This window comes from Arctopsyche grandis, unplaced genomic scaffold (assembly GCF_051622035.1).
Source record: "Arctopsyche grandis isolate Sample6627 unplaced genomic scaffold, ASM5162203v2 HiC_scaffold_93, whole genome shotgun sequence".
NCBI classification, from domain to species: Eukaryota; Metazoa; Arthropoda; class Insecta; order Trichoptera; family Hydropsychidae; genus Arctopsyche; species Arctopsyche grandis.
Window position 1 is genome coordinate 58,202 of NW_027518460.1, and position 21,386 is coordinate 79,587.

The window sequence follows — 21,386 nt, forward strand, 5'->3', positions numbered from 1 at the left end:
TGCTATTTTTTAAAAAATACAAACAATCACAGTTTTTGAATTAAAAATATTTTTACATTATTTTATTATGATAATTAATTACAAATTCTACTTACAGCCTTGTCAAAAAAATTAAATAAAATTTTTGAGAAATGCTATTGCGAGAGTGAAATACCGGTAAGTGAAACCGCGACAGATGTCAACAAAAACCTGCCAATTACCTTGATAAAAATAGCTGCATTCAAATATGCAAGTCTAAAAAAGTAAGCAAATACACACACCTTTAAATAAATTATTTGATTGTTTAGTGTTTCAAAAATTGAATAGATCAATTTACTGGGGTGAAATCGGCTTTTTTGACTTGCATTGAAAGTATTTTTAGGTATTTTAAAACCAACACAATAACTTTAATCAAATATTACGATATAAACGACTTTTAAGCACCTGCATCTTACCTAAAATTCAAGAAATTTTATAATAAGTTCAAGATTGAGTTTGCTAATTTATAAATTTTCATTTTTTGATTGATTTTAAATGTTAAAGTTACTCCCATGCCATTAAATACTCTTAACATTAAATATAAAAATAAATAAATAAAAATCGGATTTAATGAAAAGTGGTTGCCTTACAGCAAAAAAAGAAGTTGCCCACAAAACTCTGGGAGGCCCCCATAGCATTTCTATCCCTTTGCCGACAGTCGGCGAGCCTTAGGACTAAGTGTCCCATTGACCTTGAGCAAAAAAAATAAATAAATAAATATATTGAAAATCAAGAAATCATGTAATTAATCTAAAGACCATATTTTATTTAAATTCTGAGAAAAAAAAATTGTATGAGTAATTTAATCCTTTTATTTGAATGCTTGGCACAGGCACAAAAAATATTTTTAAGTCAAAATTTGTCTCTAAATCAGATTATTGTTTTTATTTCAACATTTAAAAGGCTAAAATTCATCATAAGAATGGGAAAATTATCGTTTTTTAATTCCAAGTAATTCACCGACTTGATTTAATACTTTCAGCATCAAATCAATGTCTTTTCTAGTATGTGATGAAGACATGCACAGCCTGGCTCTACTTAACAATATTGGTGTTGCGGGGTATCCTACAACAACAACTGCAATACCCCTCTCAAGACAAAGGCGCGAAAACTCACTTATTTTAGCTAGAGTTGGTATTAATATTGGTATAACCGGGGAGTCTTTGTCTCCAAGCATATAAAAATTTAAATCTTTCAAAGAATCTCGCATTATCCTCGTATTTTCATGTAGTTTAACAATAGATGAATTGTCTAAAATAATTTGTCTTAAGCAACTAAGAATTTGAATAGTGACAACGGGTGCCATTTGTTCAGCATATAAAGAGAAGTCAGATTTAAGTTTTAAATAATTAATTATGTCTTGTTTAGCTGCTATGTACCCACCAAATCCACCAAAACTTTTACTAAATGTTCCCATTAATAGATCTATTTCTGAATGATTAACACCCAAATGCTCACATATACCACGCCCAGTTTTGCCCATTGCACCAATTGAATGTGCTTCATCCATAAAAATGTAAAATTTGTATTTTTTCTTTAATTCAACGATTTTTTTTAACTTCACTATTGTCCCTTCCATAGAATACAACCCCTCTACAACTACAAAAATGCATCTCCAAGGTCTATGAGTTTCTGGCTCACCTTGTGTTATATGATATTCTAACTTTCTCTCTAAATCTTTTATATCATTATGCCTGAAAACGATTCTTTGTGATCCACTTAATTGCATGCCTGTAATAAGTGATCTGTGATTTATTTCATCACTGAATATTAAACTATTTTGCATGAGAGCTCTAATTGTGCAAGAATTCGTGCCATACCCCATAGAAAATACAATAGCGTCTTCTTGATTAAAAAATTGGGCTATTTCTTTTTCTAATTCTCTTGTAAGTGGATTTTGTTCAAAATCGGCAGTTGGATACGCATAATTGATATCATATCGTTCTACAGTCTCGATTACTTTTTCAATCACATTTCCTTTATTGGCTGCAAATCCAAGATAATTATATGAACCAGTATTAAGAACTTCGATGTTTTCTTTTGTAAGTTCAAAAGTATCATTGTTATCTAATGATATTCTTTCCAAAATATTTATCTTACGCCCTGGAACTCCATGGATTGGCCTGTTCCAACAATCACTTATCCTTTGATAAATTCTTCTTATGAAAAAACTATCGAAAGATGTAAATAGAGGAGGCGTACTATTTTCATATGAATAGATTCGAAATTTCCACGGTCTAAAAATCTTACCTGTTTGATCTTCAATGTGTCCAATTACTACAAGAATTACAAATGAAATATAAGTTGCTAGTAAAGAAAGATATCCGAAAGGTAGCCCACTTTTGGTTTTAGACATTTGTTTTCTTTTAGAGCTTTTTTTTAAAAAAAGAAATGAAACGAATATAAATATTTATTAATTTTATTTTGATATTATAAACAATATTTCGGAAAAATTTAAGTTTTGTCTTGTGCCGCCGAAGATGGCGTAACCTCTTCATCATTAAAGTATTTAATCATTAAGGGTATTTATTTAAATTATATTAATATAGCAAAACAACAACTTTCACACTTCTTAAAACTGTTTTTATACAAACTCGAAAATTAATTTAATTTACGTCGTTAAATATATTTAAAATTATTGTAAAATTGGAGAAATCATTGGCACGACAGTATGGCACTGTCTTTAAGCAATCGCCAGCTCAAGGTCAAAAGGACATTTAGTCCTAAAGCTAGCCGACTTTCGGCAGGGTGATTGAAATGCTTTAGGGGGCCAAAAGTTTTGTAGGCAACTTCTTTTTAACTGATAAGAAACCACTTTTTATTAAATTTTTTTTTAGAGAAATCATTTTCTTATGCCTTTGAAGAAGTTTCAAGCTCTACATCATTAAATTATTGAATTAAAAAGGTTGTTTAGTGGTTATATTTATAGTTTATTACACAACAATCATAATTGAAGTTTAAAAAAAAATTCTAAAATCTAATCAATAATTAGTGTTTTCATATAAAAACTCGCTTTTTGATTATTTGTTGGCATATTCCTTGTTGATCTAATACTTGTAATTAATTACCAAACACGTTAAATTTTGCTTTCTAGAAAGTTTTTAAAAACAACTTAAACCAGAAGATAATACAATATTGTTACACTAATTAAAAAAAAATATTTTTGGGATTTAATTAATTTTTTTGATAAATCAAAGAGTAAATTATCCCTATTTATTTTAAATTAAGATTTTTGAACTGAAAAAATAATTTAATTCTGAATTAAAGATAATCATAAAAAGAGCAGTTAAAATAATTATAATCCAACCCTAGCTATTAACTCCATAGTTGTAACAATATTAATGAAAAAAACATGAATTAGAATACTATCAATCACACAGCCTTTAATTTTGAAGAAAACACTATTTTTGTTGTTTAGCATGCTTAATGTAGAATTAAAAAACAGCCGATTAATCATAATTTTTTTTATTAAAAAAAACAATTTAACTAGTTTTTCTTACCTTTTTATTCCGGAATATCGTAAAGCACTTTATAATATTATTTTGCAAGGCGCCCTTCAAGTGTTCTGCTAAACAATGCTTGTTGTAGTCAATATCGTAAAGCACTTTATAATATTATTTTGCAAGGGGCTCTTCAAGTGTTCTGCTAAACAATGCTTGTTGTAGTCAATATCGTAAAGCACTTTATAATATTATTTTGCAAGGGGCTCTTCAAGTGTTCTGCTAAACAATGCTTGTTGTAGTCAATATCGTAAAGCACTTTATAATATTATTTTGCAAGGCACCCTTCAAGTCTTCTAGTTGTCTTGTGCCATTGAAGATGGCGTAAGCTTTTCATCATTAAAGTATTTAGTCATTAAGGATATTTAGGGTTTTATTAATAGAGGATAACACAACACTAGTAAAAAATGTTAGTTGTAGTCAACGATGCTCTTCGTTATTTAATTATTGATAATTTTCGCAGCTGGTGTATGAGTATTGACTTAGGTTTATACATCACTGTATATATACAAAAATCAATCAAACCTATAATTAGAGATATATAAGGACTCTCACTGCGCTTACTTTCAAAATGGCGGTAAATTAAATCTTGTAAATGCTAACAAAGTTATAATAAAAGTGCAACAAAACAGTAAAAACATTAATCTATAAAAATTTAAACCAAAAAAAATGTTGTGTTAAATTGTTTATTGCTCAATTTTAAGATCTAGCATTAAATTTTAGCACAATTAATTTGTTAGCAATGTAAATTATTTTTTTAAATAATTGGGTTTCGGAGTTTTTTTAAATTCTGGCGCTACAAATGGATGAACATTTGCTATATAAACAACAATCCACGAAATATATAAGAAGAATGCACTACCGATTGCACCAACACGAATTTCTTCTCTATGCTTTAATTTATGACTTGCTGTTCCCGTATATATGATTATAATTGCTACTGCAAGAAACGATGTGACCATAGAGACTAATACGAATTCTAACATGAATTTTGGTTTAGAATATATTTTATACAATTCTGATACAATTAAAAACATAGAATGAATGTATTAATAATTAAAGCAATAAACGGCAGAAGTTAATTAACCGGAGTTTTAAATGTTTTATCATAACTTTCATTACACTTCTATTGATTGTATAGATATTTTTTCCTTTTTAATTTTAAATTAAAAATGCTATAATCAGTCAAGATAAAAACCCCCAAATGCCAATAAATATTTTAAGTAGTAACCTTTATAGTTTTATAATCAGCCAAGATTAATCCTAATAAATATTTTAAGAAGTAGCAATATATATTATTGCCAAAGTTATCCCTATGTCAATAAATATTTTAAGAAGTAACCATTATATTGTTATAATCGGCCAAGACAATAACTCTAATTTTAATAAATATTTTAAGTAGTAACAAAAATATTTAAATGATAAAGCGGCAGAGTAACATGAAAAAAAGGGGAAAGGACTCTTTCCTTATACCTTGCGACTTAAGTATTTATTTAAATTAGAGGCAGCTTTTATACATCAAATAGGCGACAGAGTAACATGATAACTTTATATTTGTGGCAATCTATATTCTTTACAAAAATTTACTTATACCCTAAAGTAATTAAATTCAACTTTATTTCGCTTTTATTGCTCTAACGTCAAACGTAAATAGTAAGCTTTAACATCTAAACAGCGCTATAATTTGGTTATAATAACAAGGATAAATATCAGCAGGGTGTGCTTGATTAATCCTGTCACAGTACTAAACAAGTGATCATAATACTTTAATCTCTACAATAAATAGATTTTATTGTTAAAATTACCACTATGCCAACAAATTCATTTTACGGTTAGATTATAGCTATTGACGGCGTTAGGCTGGTGGCCGGCTTGCTGTTCACTCCTAATTTGCCCGGGTTCGAGCCTCGCCTTGGTTGGTAAAAGAACAATAACCGGGACGCCGTCACAAAAGTGGGCGCTAGTCGTAATTACCCCACTATAAAAAGACTAGCATCAGGCCGTGATCGGGCCTTGTAAAAACAACCGATCTCCTTGGGTAGTGGCGGCAACAATAACTCCCAGGCAGTAGAAAGCCTACGTAAGCATAGCGCAGGGGTCTGTAGAGAGCCCAAGACAGTGAGGTACTGTCTATAATTAAACTCCTAGTTAAGGTCAATGGGACATTTAGTCCTAAGGCGAGTCGACTTTCGACAGAGGGATTAAAGCTGGCATAAGGGCCGTGGGGGTTTACGCAGCAATGCGGTTCCCCGACCGGGTTACAGAGAAACACACGAAGAAAACTAACATGTATTAACAACTACAGCTTAAATAAATCCAACATTTTTTTTTTAGATTATAGCTATTAAAAGCAAATACCATTTTTTAATAAATACACTTGACATGATTATCTTTGACTTCTATGATTAAAAAAATAATAATTTTCCGCTTTAAAATCTATGAATCCGTTTTTGAGTTTTACAAATACGTATTAAAACAATATAAATAAATGCTAATTAAAAAATAAAATATATCGAAGTCGATTTAATTATCAATACTTGCCTTTCCCTCATCCAAAACGGTTGGTTTGTAGAAATTATCAGGAACCAATTGCCCATCATCTGTTTTGCATGGGCATGGGATTTCACTTGGATTTTTATTACTGCATTTATTTTGTTTAGCATTTTCGATTTTGACTCCATTGTCACACACCATAGTACAATGATTACAATCAGGGGTGTTCAACTCCTTGTAACATTTAACACATAGTCTCAACTGTTTGTCTTCTTTTTCTGGCTTGGTGGAAGTAGAAGCTTTTTCATTAGTTACTACTTTAGTTGTTGTTATTTCTTTTGTTGTTGTGATTGGTTTAGGAACTTTTACAACAGAGTTAGCGGTGGCTGAGACAGTTACTAAATTGAAAGAGCTGCTGGCAGATAATTCATTATCTTCAGACCCAGCTGGGGATGCAGGTGTTTTAGTGTCTGGTTTAGTGTCTGCAGATGTTTTAGTGTCTGGTTTAGTGTCTGCAGGTGTTTTAGTGTCTGACTTAGTGTCTGCAGATGTAGAAGTTGCAGGTGTAGAAATTGCAGATGCTTTAGGAGTTGCAGATGTTTTAGTGTCTGTTTTTGGATCTTTATCTGAGGGTTTGTCACTTACTGGTGTTTTGGCTGATACGCTAGAAACTTTTTCTGCCTCCTTGGCTAAAAGGAATAAAATATTGGCAAATACAAGCAACATATCTAATGTTGCCATATTTAATTTTATATAAAATTTTAAAACCAAGTTTCAGAAATGCCTTTCCCAAACGTTTATGTTTTAGAACCCACCAACAAAAGCATTATATTTGCTTACAAAAGTTTCAAAACAACAATATTAGCAACGTATCACTTATAGAAAAAGCTATTGGTATTAATTCAAACATAGAATTTTTGATTAATGTCAACATTAAAACATTCTATAAAATTAATGAAAATGTTATAAAACAATAAACATTTTTGTAATTAAATTCAAATAATGTTTCTTTTAAATAACAACAATATTTGCCCTAAAATGTTATAAATATTTAATCAAATGGTTTAAATAATATTTTCACCCCTTATTTAATGGCAGAATTAAATTTTACGGAAATTTCCTCATTAACAGATTTGAGCTTTGGGGTGGCATGTATAGACATAAGAATTTCTCCAAACACAAGAAAAATGATAGCCACTGGCATATATAAGCCCACTATAAAGTTTTTTGATCTTAAATCGGGAGTTATGAAATTTGAACGACATTTAGCTTGTGACCCACTTAAAAATTTATTTTTAGAGGATGATGGAGAAAAATTTGCTATTTTAAGAAATGACAAAACTATAGAATTTCATATTAAAGGAGGGTTGCATGAGAAAATTCGAACTATAAAACAGCCTCAAGACTTAGTTTTGAATCAATTTGTTTCAGAAATTTACATAAGTGGAAATTATAATGAAATAAATAGATTTAATCTTATTCAAGGGCGTTTTATGAAAAGTATTCCGTGCCAAGGAGCATCAAGGATGTCATTTTCGACAGTTCATACTCTATTGGGGCTGGTTTCTAAAAATAACTTTTGTTTAATAGATTCAAGAACAAAAAACGAAGTTCTCAAGAAAGAATATGATACTGAATTGTTGACAATTTCACAAGATAACACGGGTTTAAAATATGTTTTGGGTACAGAGGCAGGGCAATTGTTAGAGTATGATCTTAGGTCTCCAAAAATTTTAAGAACATTCGATATTGATAATTTTCCAATTAAAACATGTTATTCAGGAAAAAACATTATAGCAAGTACGTCAAAACAAGTTAACTTTATTGAAGATGACTCACAAGTAACAAATGTCAACCCAGGGTTTATTATTAATACTTTTTGTTCGGAGGGTGGTGCAATATTTGTTGGAGGGGAAAGTACATCAATTAAAACATATATTTGTGAAAAATTCGGAAAATTGCCAGATTGGATATTTGATAAAACCATATAAAGAAATCTCAAAAAAAATAAATACTTTGCCAAAACATATAAATTTTTAATATAAAGTGTTGTTCTCTGAAGATCTATTAAACATTATGGGTAATATTTTTAAGATTATTTCAACATAAAGTGTCAAATGTAAACGATTTATTTGAAATTGGGTAAATGGGTTTCCCGCCTTGTTAAATTTTTCATAAAAAAATTATTAAGAGCTACACACAATTTTGACTTAAATATTAACATAAATATAAAAACGCAGTAATTGGGGTTTTGAATCATCACAATTAAATTATAATGACGTATTTCATATAACTTGAAAATAAAATGTATAAATATCTGAACCAAACAAGCTGTGATTGATGAAAAAGCATATTTTTAATACTAAAAAAAGAAAAAAAGGGTATTGAATATTCTGGACAATCAGCAAAATATATATATTTTTCAATAATCCCAATGCTCTTCAGATACTTAAATCTAAAAATTTTATTTTTATCTAAATTTTCAAGTTTTTTAGCTGCTTGGTAACACAAAATGTGATTTTTATGGCCAGAAACACCACAGCTATCAAAAGTGATTATGTTTTTTATTTTATATTTTATACATATTGACAATAAATCCAAGCAAATTTGGGAATTATGCCAATCGGAATTATCTACATAGTCAAGCACTTTATGTTTTAATTTTCTGTGCTTACACAACGCGGCAAGCTCTTTCCTTCTTATTTCACCTTTTCCTTCAAAACCACCATCTGATAAACACAAAATAAAAGGTTTGTTAGAATAAAGAAAAGGGGAGAAAAACATTGATTCATCGTCTGGGTGTGCAATAAGCAACAGAGAGTTCCCGATTTTATTGTTTTTGGCACAGTTGGATTTAAAAAAGCTATTAAAGAAGGATAAAAATAGATAGAAAATAATGCGTCGAAGTAGAATTGACATTTGGGGATAAAAAAACTTCATTTTTGGCGATTTTTTAATTTTAATAAATACTGTAAATAGAATTTAATGACATCGGGGTAACTTTAACAAATACACTTAAAGTTAAAATATGGGGCAGAACGATTTTAAACTATTACCAAATATGATTAAAAGCCTAAAATATAAAATAGCACGGCAAAAAAAGAGTTGTGTTTTTGTGGTAGTTTTAATAATAGAATGTTGTTATCTGAAAACATATTAGACATAAAGGAATCTTTATTTAAAGTATGAGTTTGAGGTAAACATGGGTATTTATTTAAGTAAAATATATATCCAACTATTAATACTATTTCAACATAGAACATATAATAAATGAAAGATTATTTAAAGTATGAGTTTGAGGTAAACATGGGTATTTATTTAAGTATAATATATATATCCAACTATTAATACTATTTCAACATAGAACATATAAGAAATGAAAGATTACTTAAAGGTTTTGCATTTAAAACCAGGCTATACCATGCTTTTTTTTTGTTTTAAATTAGAAAAATAGTAAAGTATAAATTTAGCCAATCTAGAATTTGAAGCTCATATATTCATGTGAAAAGTGCCCACAAAAAGATATACTGCCCTTATCTAGATGTGATTTGGCCTTTTTCTTGTCTTTCTGCTTCCTTGTGTTTTGAACCCGACTATTTGTTTTTTTGCTTAATAATCTAACTCAGTCTATTAGCTTGGAGTTATTTAGCAAATACTCATTTCTGTAACCCGAAAGCACCAATTTTCAGTTTCGAAATTAGAAACATATTTCTTGTACTGAGCTTGATTATATAAAATGTTATTAATGTCAATTCGTTTGCTAAAGCAAAATTAAATAATGTAATTTAGGTCTCAAAAAAGATAAAAGGTAATTTTTAAGACATTATCTTCTTTTGAAAACTTTTATAATGTTTATTGCTGAAAATAGACTACACACAAGTATTTAATTATAAGGGTTTGATTATAGCCAATATTATTTTCTTAAATGAACTTGTTATGATTATCTTAAACTCATAAGACTTGCTATTTATAACATAATTTTGACATTAAAATTTACTTTTCCCTCTTAAAATTCATTTTAAAGAATATGTAAGGTAAATAATTTGTTTTAGCAGAATTATTATTAAGCGAAACTACTTTCACAAAAATTGGAAATATTGTGAAGATTACAGGCAAGAGAAATAAAGATCACTCTGTGCCCCCCTACAGCTTTTAAAGGTCTAATTCATCAGATTTTATTTATGTTTTTAAAACAACATAGATTATTTATATACCTTTATTGTTAAATTAAAAATGCTTTTTAGCAAAGATAAGTGTATGAATAGTACACTTTATCATGGCAGAGTGTCTTTTCAGTAAAAAAAACAATTCTCTAACACAAAAAAAAATCGTATTTATTGAAAAGTGGTTGCCTACAGCAAAAAAAGAAGTTTCCTACAAAACTCTGGGGGCCCCTATAGCATCTCTATCCCTCTGCCGACAGTCGGCTAGCCTTAGGACTAAGTGTCCCATTGACCTTGAGCTGGCGTTTAATTATAGACAGTACCATACTGTCTTGAATTCTCTAACACAAATAAATTAATAGCTGATCGGGTTGAATATTATTGCCGATCACTTATTTTAAACAAAGTTGTAAATTGATTGAAAGCACCATTTATTAATTCTTAAAAGTATTTAATAGATACAAATTAATCATTTCTACACGCAATCAATATTTTTTTAAGACATTTAATCTGCCAAAACAATTCTAAATATAATTTCTGATTCTTAAAGAATAATTTCTAATTACACGGATACAATTTTCTTTACATTAAATTTATTCGAAAGTTGTTTTAGCACGTTTTTTTTTAAAATAAATGTTGTTAACTTTAGACCTATTAGACATTAGGGGTAAAAGTCTATTTCAATAATAAATATTACTATGCCATAGTTTTTGTTATTCTCGTATAAAATGACTTATTTTGAATAGGGAAATGTAAATATGCGGGTCAATCATCAATTACGAGTACGCTCTGAAAAATAAAATATTTAAACGATGCGATCATAAATTAATAAATAAAGATATATTTTAAATGGGGTATCAACACATTAATATAAACAACCACCTTTGATGCCTTTGAATTTTAATTGTACATTAATACAAAAAGTGTTATTTTAGGTTCAAGATAATCATAACAAGGTTTTTATTAAATACTAATGGGTTAAATGGTTGCCTATTTGATGTATAAAAGCTGCCTCTAATTTAAATATTACTTAAGTCGCAAGTTATAAGGAAAGAGTCCTTTCCCCTCTAATGGGTTAAATGGTTTTAATTTAACCTTTTGTTCTTGACTTTTTTAATTAAAAAAAAGTTGATTCAAAAGAAACTGTTATTTTAGAAAACCAGAAAACTTCAAAAAACTCTTTATTATGAAATATGGCCAAGTTATAATTTAATTTTCAAATCAATTAAATTGACTTCTATTGGATAGAGCATATTAACAAGTAAAAGGGACAAGTAAATTAGTCCCAGGTGTTATTATCATTTTTTTTCATTTTATTATTTTTGCATTTAAGGCTAGTTTGGAGTTTTAAATTTTAATTGGCAAATTTTAGCACAAGTTAAGCAGATAGACATCAAAAATGTTGTATAATTGACAGTTTTTATAAAAAATGTATTTACGAGATAAAAGTTTTGTTAAAACAATATTTTTGAAAGAAGCGTCTTCTTTAAAGCACTTTTTAGTGTATGCATTTATGTTTTATAAATTAAGTTGGGAAATTATAATTTTGAATTTAGTGTTTTTGATAAAAAAAAGCATTTTTCCTTTTATATTTTTCCTTTCTTATTTTTTTAGCCCGTATGAATGAAGCTTCAGCCTTAGAGAAATTCAAAGAATATCTGAATATACACAATGAAGAGTTTATTCTTGTTAAAGAGAAAAGAATAATCTTTGACCTAAATGAAATTAGACAATTTGACAAAGATCTTGCTAATTTCATATTAAATGATCCAAGTTCTTCTATTCCATGGTTTGAAGAGGAAGTAAAACAATCACTAGACAAAAGGCACATTGGTTTCACCGGTGCATTGGGAATGAATTCATTAACGCCAAGAACTTTAAGTTCCACTTTTATAAGTAAAATGTTATGTATTGAAGGTATTGTAACTAGTGTCTCCCTAGTTAGGCCAAAACTAAAAAAAAGTGTTCATTATTGTGAAAACGACAAGCAATTTTGTGAAAAAGATTACAGAGATGGTACAATGATTACAAAGCTCCCGCCAACTAATTTTATTTATCCATTGAAAGATTCTAATTCAAATCCTTTGAGTTCTGAGTTTGGAATGAGTGAATACATTGATTTTCAAACAATTCATTTACAGGAGATGCCAGAACATAGTTTGTCCGGTCAAGTGCCCAGAAGTGTTGAATGTATATTAACAGAAGACTTAGTCGATACCGTAAAACCTGGTGATAGGATTAAAGTGTACGGTATTTACAAGAGTTTTTGTTTTGGCAATATTATTTTCCCCACTCAATTTAGAACCGTTTTAATTGCTTCTAATGTTCAATATTTGAAAGCCCTTGAAAATTTTAAACTTGATGATATTTCAAAAAAACTTGATACTTTTAAACTACTTGCAAGTTCTAATAAAAAATACAGTGCTATAGCACCTACTATATACGGGCACGAGAGCTTAAAAAAAGCAATTGCTTTGATGATGGTTGGTGGAAATGAAGTGATAATGGCTAACGGAAGTAAGATCAGAGGGGATATAAATATTTTGTTAGTTGGAGATCCTTCAACTGCAAAATCTCAAATATTAAGATACGCATTAAACTTTTTACCCTTAGCAATAGCTACAACAGGTCGAGGATCTAGTGGTGTGGGATTAACAGCAGCAGTTGTTATGGACAAAGAGACTGGCGAAAAAAGACTTGAAGCTGGAGCTATGGTTTTGGCAGATCGTGGTTTGGTTTGTATTGATGAATTTGATAAGATGAATCCATTAGATCGAATAGCTATTCATGAAGTTATGGAGCAGCAAACTGTTACTATAGCCAAAGCAGGTATTCACACAACATTAAACGCCAGATGTTCTGTTTTGGCAGCTGCCAATCCTATTTTAGGCTCTTATAATGAAAAAATGTCAGTTCAAGATAATATTAAACTACCAGAATCTTTAATAACAAGATTTGATTTGATATTTATTACATTAGATGAATATAATTCAGATAAAGATGATCGTATTAGTAAACATGTTTTAAAAATGCACATTTCTGAAGAAAAGAGTGAAGCTGATATCAGCCAAGGTCTTTTTAAAGAGTTTATTATGTATGCCAAATCATTAAGACCTAAATTATCAAGGGAGGCAGGCTCATTAATTGCTACGGAATATGTAAAAATAAGAGAAAAGAAAGATTCTAAGAATCTTATTGTAAACATAACGCCAAGACTGCTAGAAACATTAATTAGATTAAGTACTGCATTTGCAAAGCTTAGATTAAGTGAAACTGTTGATGTTGAAGATGCAAACGAAGCGATTGAACTGTTAAATAATAATTTAATTAAAAAAGTAATTAAAACAAGCTCTTACAAGAAGATTAAAACAACTCAGGAAGAAGAGCCTCATACGCTTGCAGAATCTTTACAAGAAGAAGCCATGGGAAAAATAAGAGAATTAATTTATCAATGGCGAACAGATAACATTGAAGAACAATTTATAAATCTTAATGAACTTTCTGTTGCCATTGGATTTTCTATCGATGAAGTTTTGCCCGTTGTTCACGAATTATCTAATCAGGGGGTTATTCATTTGAGCGGAGACAACATCTTTTTTCTTGAATAAATTTTTATACGAAAATATTTTTAAAAAAAAGTTTTTGTTATAATTCTGTTAAACAAACTTTTCTTGTAATGAATTAAGTGTTTGTTATATTCTAATATATTATGTAAATCGATTTAAAATTCTTGCCGGCACATGTTATATTTGCAGGTAAAGTGGGCATTGATTAAAGCTTTTTCTATTAAAAGTTGGATTTATATATTATTGTCATAATCAGCCAAGATTATTACTCCTCTAATGTCAATAAATATTTTAAGTAGTAAGAATAATATTGTTATAATCGGTCAAGATTAATACCCATAATGCCAAAAAATATTTTAAGTAGTAACAATTATACAAAAATAAATACCCATGTTTACCTCAAACTCTTACTATAAGTGTTTTTATTTTATACAATGATTTTAAAATTTAACTTTAGAAGGCCCACGAATTTATTTCTTTTGATAAAAGACACGGTTGAAGAGAAAGAAGGCATAGGAACCTCCGTAAGTAAGCCCGTTATTCCTAAAAATGAAATATAATGCTGTTAAAAACTTTATTAAAAGTTATTTTATGCCATTTCTACAGGATCTCGATCGTTTTGACTTAAGAATATTTCATATTCACAAAGATCATTGTCATTTTTTAGAATTTTTTGAATCTCCGGGAGTACTATTCTTTCTGAATTGCTGTGTTCCAGCATTATAACATCTGTTTTACTGTATTTACACTTAAGAAGATCGTGGTGTGACATCTCTCCTGTAATAAGTAAACAATCTTCGTGTTTTACGTTTCTAAAAGTGGCACCTACGCCCGAATAAATATCTCCATTATTACTATAAATTTTATTTTTGGTGGCTCTAACGACACGTATAGTGTGCAGCCCACTAATTTCTTTTATTTTTTTAATGATTTGGTTTAAATCTCCTGGATTTTTTCCTATTAAATTTAAAATGTAATTATTCATAAAATCATCTAGCTGTGTGTGTGGTGAGTATACAGAAATGTAGTTTTGAATACATTTTATGTATAAATCACTCGTTATGTTTTTTATTGGATTGAAAATACATGGGTGATAAGAAATAACATATTTTATTTCTTTTTCTATACATTCTTGAAGTATGGATGATGTGAAATCTATGCATAACAGGATCTTCTTTTTGGCATAGCTTGGTGTTTGACTGTCAATAATAACGCCTGTGTTGTCCCACGGTTGTTTAGACTCTGGAGATCCTATTTTTTCCACGCATTTTTCTATTTGGTAAATACTCATAGGGACAAAAAAGTGAAATTTTTTATAATTTCTGTAATAAAATTTAGAACAATCATTTTTATTTGCCACTAAAAATATTGTGCTCGCAATTCGACACTGGGTTATAAATTGGAAATACCAGCAGTATTCTAAACCTACTTTAACATGTAAGGTGGTATGGTAGTGTCATTAACGTTATTATAACGAAAAATATTATGTAAACCACTTTTTTATGATTTGTCTTTAGAGAATTAGATTAAAGAAGTGGGGATAGCGTAGTTTATTTAAAACCCTCCAAATCAATTACACCATGTGAGTAAATATTGTGTCATCTATTTTTACATGTTAATCAGTTTTTAGTGCATAAATTAATTTTAAAGCAAAATTTATTTTATAGAAATAAAACGAGAAGGTTCAAAATTACAATTTTTGTTGTATTATAGATATTTAAGCTAATAATATTTAATTAATACCATTTTAATTAAATTTTATTCAAAGATGAATAGCAATGAAAATATTTAAAAAACAGACTTCAAAAATGCTTTAATATCGCAATTTTAATAAAAAAAAACAAGTTTTTATGATTTAAAAATGTTAAAATAATTGATTTGTGCCATCGAATAAGACGTAAGCAACCCATTAAATAAGTATTTAGTCATTAAGTTAATTTATTAAAATTATATTTATTGGGGATTACACGACAATAGTATTAAATTAATAACGCCTAAATTCGAATAGGTTTTCAGATAACAACAGTTATTACGGAAAAGAGACGGCGTTGGGCAGTGGTCGGCTTGCTGATTCACTCCTGTGCTGCCGGGTTCGAACCTCGCTTTGGTTGGTAAAAGAACAATAACCGGGACGCCGTCGCAAAAGTGGGCGCTAGTCGTAATAACCCCACTGTAAAAAGACTAGCATCAGGCCGTGATCGGGCCTTGTAAAAACAACCGATCTCCTTGGGTAGTGGCGGCAACAATAACTCCCAGGCAGTAGAAAGCCTACGTAAGCATAGCGCAGGGGTCTGTAGAGAGCCCAAGACAGTATGGTACTGTCTCTAATTATAACGCCAGCTCAAGGTCAATGGGACACTTAGTCCTAAGGCTAGCCGACTGTCGGCAGAGGGATTAAGCTGGCATAAGGGCCGTGGGGGGTTTACGCAGCAATGCGGTTCCCCGACCGGGTTACAGAGAAACACACGAAGAAAACTAACAAGTATTAACAACTACAGCTTAAATAAATCCGACCATTTTTTTTATTACGGAAAAGCACACAAGTTATTCTCTATAAAGATTTATCATAAAGGGTCGATCGATTTATTTTTGTGTTTTGATGGTGCATCATCATAATTAAAATCAAAAGAGTGTTTTATTTGTTAATTAATTATCATATTTAAAAATTAACTTATTCTTTAAACCCCATCAGCCAATAATAGCTTTAAAACATAAATTTGATTTATTATATATGCTTTCCCCAAGTTTCCGAGTCAATTATTTCTTGAAGTTGATTTTTTAAAAAATAGTTTGTGCAATGATATTTCTTTAAAAAGTTTTTAATTACAACAGGCCTTTCAGGTTGAAAATAAATTACACGTGAGAATTTATTAAGAAATCTGTCATTAATTACGATTGCCCCACCAAATTTGCTTGGGCATTAATTACTTAAAAAAAAGATCGCGAGCAGTTTCTGCGAGTTCAACTTTTAATTTATATCTTTAATGGAAGATTAATTTATTGCAGGTTAAAATTTAGTTGGTTAATTAAAATACTAAATACCTATGTTTACCCCAAACTCTTACTTGTTTAAATAAAAAATTTCACTAATACAGCAACAGAGTTAAAACTTACTCTATATTTGTGATATTTCAATATTAAATTTCCGCAAATAAAGGGAACCCAAATACAGCTGTGAAATAAATTAGAACTACATTCACCTTATCCCGTAAAAAGGTCTGGTAGATAATAATATTATGCTTTTAAAAGCAATCAAAAACATTAAAAAAACTAGAATTTAAATTTTATACCCCCAAATGAATGAAAAAGTTTGTAGAATTTCTTTCACAGAAAAAATTCCTGGGGATGAGGAGACTTTTCAAATAGTTTTTTATTCTGTTTTTATCGCAACGCGGAATAAAAAGAACACATTTGTAGCTTATTGTAAAGAAGATGTCAAGAATATACTTTCAAACATAATGGAAAAGTTCGATTCAAACTACATATTTTCTATTTATTGTGAAGATTATGAAGAAATTGAAGATTTTTTAATATTTTTAAGAGATGAAAACCCCAAGAAGACAATAAATTTAAATATTTGTAATAAAGACAAAGAAGGAGAAATTTATGAAGAGAGTGACGATACAGGATTATTTGATATAATTACTAGTTTGAAATACATTAAAACAGAATAATTTAAGACTTAGGCTTTTTACATTAATAATTGTAGATTTTGGTATAAAATAACTGGTCGTAATTTGCCCATTCACGCAAAAATTTAAAAAACTGTTGTCTTGTGCTTTCGAAGGCGGTGTAAGCTCTTCATTAAATAAGGATTTAATCTTTAAGGGTTTTATTAAAATTATATAAATGAGGGATTCCACAATAAAATTGATTATTAAAAAACCTCATAAATTAATGTGGTATTTACACTATAAATACCATTACTTATGCTAAACAATTTAGTTACTTAGAAATATTATTAATATAAAAGTGGAAGTAAATTTTTTGTTGGCGGGCGTATTAGAATGATTTATTCACCAATTTACATTAGCACTTATCCTTAATTATTTCATATTAGCACTTAAAAATCATGAAAGTTACAAGATAACTCTTGAGTTCCGGCATCAGTAAACTACCAATTGAAATCAGCACGTATCTTTAATTATTTCATATTAGCACTTAAAAATCATGAAAGTTACAAGATAACTCTTGAGTTCCGGCATCAGTAAACTACCAATTGAAATCAGCACGTATCTTTAATTATTTCAGACAGTATGGTACTGTCTCTAAATATAACGCCAGCTCAAGGTCAATGGGACACTTAGTCCTAAGGCTCGCCGACTGTCGGCAAAGGGATAGAAATGCTATAGGGGCCTCCCAGAGTTTTGTGGGCAACTTCTTTTTTTGCTGTAAGGCAACCACTTTTCATTAAATCCGATTTTTTTTTCTTTAATTATTTCATATTAGCACAAAAAAATCATGAAAGTTACAAGATAATTATTCTGTTGCTACACAATTCCCAGCTTTAATTAGTCTGTTGTCTTATAAAGAAAGCAAAGTTAGGTTTTTTATAAAGGTCTTAAAACCTAAATGAATGTCCCTCTTTTAGTGCCCAGTTAATTATATCTGATGCAACTTTGGGGTTGTCCGCAATTTTTTAATCAAATAGATCGCTTCAAATAAGCATTAGTAATTTGCTCGTTCAGCCATTTAATAATCTCTCTAAAATAGGCATTAAAGTTTTTTAATATTGATTACATCTCTTACAGCACCACTTTTTTAATTTGTTGAATTCCCTATTTATTACAATAATTAAAGGTTTCTTTAAATTATTTCTTTACAAGCACTTTTTAATTCTTAATTTAAATGTTTATTATCCAAGTTATTTGGTTGCTTCTTTTAATAACTTTAATAAATTCAGTGATTTCTTGGCCCCATGGTAGATAAAATTTTATTTTTAGACCTTTGTAAAGAATTAGAAAAAATATCTAAAACTACTAAACGACTTGAAATTCAATCTATTTTAAGTCAGTTTTTTAAAATTGTAAAAATTAAAGATCCCAATTCCCTTTCTTCTATCGTATTCCTTTGTAATGCTTCTTTATATCCTGAATATTTAAATACTGAGATGGGTATTGGTGAACATATTATACAACAAGCTATAAGTGAAGGAACTGGATTATCTGTAAAAACTATAAAACAAAAATTTGTAAAAAGTGGAGATTATGGTGTTATTGCTATGGATAACAGAGTTAATCAATTATTTGCATCTAAAAAGCTTCTTACTGTAGAAGATGTTTTTAATAATATGAAACGTATTTCATTTGAGACTGGAAAAAATTCTACAAATTCCAAGAAAAATTTGATGTTACAATTGATGAATGCATGTTCTCCTTTAGAAACCAAATATTTAATTAGACTTTTTGAGTCTCAATTAAAAATTGGGTTGGCTTTGCAAACCATTTTAATTTCTATAAGCTTAGCGTATGATGAATCTAATTTTACAATAATTAAAAGTGCTTATAATAAACATCCCGATTTTAATTATTTAATAGAAATGTTATTAGTGCATGGAATTGAAAAATTAAATATTTTTTGTAAAATAACACCCGGAATTCCAATAAAACCAATGTTAGCACACCCACATAAGAATTTAACTAAAGCTTTTTCCAAATTTGAAAATAATAAATTTTTATCAGAATTTAAATATGATGGTGAGAGAGTTCAGATACATCATTTTAATGGAGTTACTAAAGTTTTTTCAAGGAATTCTGAAGATATGACTGAAAAATTTCCTGATATTACATCAATGTTTCTTTCAGAAAAATCTTTTATTATTGACGCGGAGGGTGTAGCTTTTTCTGATGGAAAAATAATGCCATTTCAACTGTTAAGTACAAGAAAAAGAAAAAATGTTGAGAAAATTGAAGTTGCCGTATGCGTTTTTGCTTTTGATATTGTATTTTTTGATTCTAAGGAATTATTAGATATGCCTTTAAGTGAAAGAAGAGAAATTTTAAGATCAAATTTTAGTGAAATTGAAAGTAAATTTCAATTTGCTATTGGATATGAATGTAATAGTGTAGAAGATATAGAAACTCAATTTAAAAATGCTTCAGAAGGGAATTGTGAAGGTGTAATGTTGAAATCTTTGACTTCAACTTATCAGCCTTCTCATAGATCAAATTCTTGGGGTAAAATTAAAAAAGATTATCTTGACGCTGTTGGAGATTCGTTAGATTTAGTTGTTGTTGGTGCGTTTTATGGTAAAGGAAAAAGGACTGGAAATTTTGGTGGTTTTCTTTTAGCAACTTATAATGATGAAACTACAAGATTTGAACCATGTTGTAAAATAGGAACGGGGTTTTCAGATGAAAGTTTAAAGTTATTTTATGATCAGTTAAGTCCTAAAATTACTTCAAATCCATCCCAGATAGATTTTAATGATAAAAGCATACATCCAGATGTATGGATTTTACCACATTACGTATGGGAAGTAAAAGCAGCTTCATTAAGTCTAAGCCCAATTTATTCTGCAGGGTCAAGGGAAAAGGGCATAAGTCTTAGATTTCCAAGATTTTTAAACGAGAGAACTGATAAGAAACCAGAAGATGCAACTACAAGTAATCAAATATGGAGGATGTACAATGAAAGTGTGGATGAAAAATCTGACGATGCTGAATTTAATTAATAAAAAATATTCAATGTTTTATATGTAAAAGTTGAAAAAGTATTATTTTCTTGCTTAAAAATAACAATTATTCAATTTAAAGTTTGGAGCAAATATTTATCTGAAAATATAATCTCTGATTTATTAAAAAATACAGAAAATTGTGAAAGTAATCTTTTTACTTGACCATAATTGTCAGAAGTTTTTTGGCCAAAAGCAATTGAAAATTTATAAAATTTATCTTAGGATTAAATTATAGTGTTAGGAATTTGCTGGGTAAAAGCAAAAAATAAATTGTTAATATAGATTTCGGATAAAAATTTGTGAAATTGATCTTAGGATTAAATTATAGTGTTAGGAATTTGCTGGGTAAGACCAATTAATAAATTGTTTTTTAAATTATAAAAGAAATATAGCAAAATGCGAAGTTGATCTTATGTTTAAACCATAGTTGTAAGGAATAACTTTAGACTTTAGAATATGGTGGTTATTCAATTAACAAATTGATAATATAGATTTCCGAGGTTTTTTTTGACAACCCTCTGCTCACAATAGAAAAGTAAAATGAAATTTAAAAGTTTAATTCCAATCTAAAAAAAATTCTATCAGTATCTTTGATATTTCTAGCATTGAAATTGATGTTTTAAAAGGTGCTTATTATATTAAAATTATTAATTGTGAAAGAAAATTCCATGGCTGATTAAAATAGCCGAAGATAATCATAAAAAATGTTTTATTAAATGGCTATAATCCAACCATAATTGCTAAAAAAATGCCAATGAAAAATTTAAATATAATATTAGTTTTCTTACTTTTTATCAAAGCAAGAGCTTTAATTTTATCGTTAATAATGTTATTTTTAGTGCTCGCTCTAAGCTTGCAGATGATCTTGTCGTTTATTCTTGAGAAAACTACTCCAATGTTTAAATCCCAATTACTAAAAGAAAAAATACTTAAAAAGGAGGCAAAGATAAGTATTTTACCGTTTTTCTTC

The 21,386-nt window shown here is 29.0% G+C and overlaps 2 protein-coding genes and 1 pseudogene across 2 annotated transcripts; 2 read left to right on the forward strand and 1 right to left on the reverse strand.

The window, feature by feature from the left end:
• Positions 1-8,276: 8,276 nt before the first annotated feature.
• LOC143921952 (uncharacterized) lies at positions 8,277-8,951 on the reverse strand. The gene is made up of 3 exons (XM_077445261.1): positions 8,947-8,951; positions 8,692-8,874; positions 8,277-8,373 (listed from the first exon to the last, which is right to left on the reverse strand). Exons 1-3 carry the CDS (start codon positions 8,949-8,951, stop codon positions 8,277-8,279), a joined length of 285 nt encoding a protein of 94 aa, XP_077301387.1.
• Positions 8,952-11,793: 2,842 nt separating this feature from the next.
• LOC143921953 (maternal DNA replication licensing factor mcm3 pseudogene) lies at positions 11,794-13,782 on the forward strand (annotated as a pseudogene).
• A 4,876-nt stretch (positions 13,783-18,658) lies between these two features.
• On the forward strand, positions 18,659-20,413 carry LOC143921955 (uncharacterized). Its single transcript, XM_077445263.1, has one exon. It carries the CDS (start codon positions 18,659-18,661, stop codon positions 20,411-20,413), a length of 1,755 nt encoding a protein of 584 aa, XP_077301389.1.
• The last annotated feature ends 973 nt before the right edge of the window (positions 20,414-21,386 follow it).

Bases quoted from the DNA above. Each gene is read 5' to 3' on its own strand.
- LOC143921955 (XM_077445263.1), top strand. From the start codon at position 18,659: ATGGTAGATAAAATTTTATTTTTAGACCTTTGTAAAGAATTAGAAAAA.
- LOC143921952 (XM_077445261.1), bottom strand. The intron at 8,374-8,691 runs GTTGTGTAAGCA...TTCTTTTTTTAG, and splicing joins AGAAGGAAAGAGCTTGCCGC to TATTAAAAATATGCTTTTTC.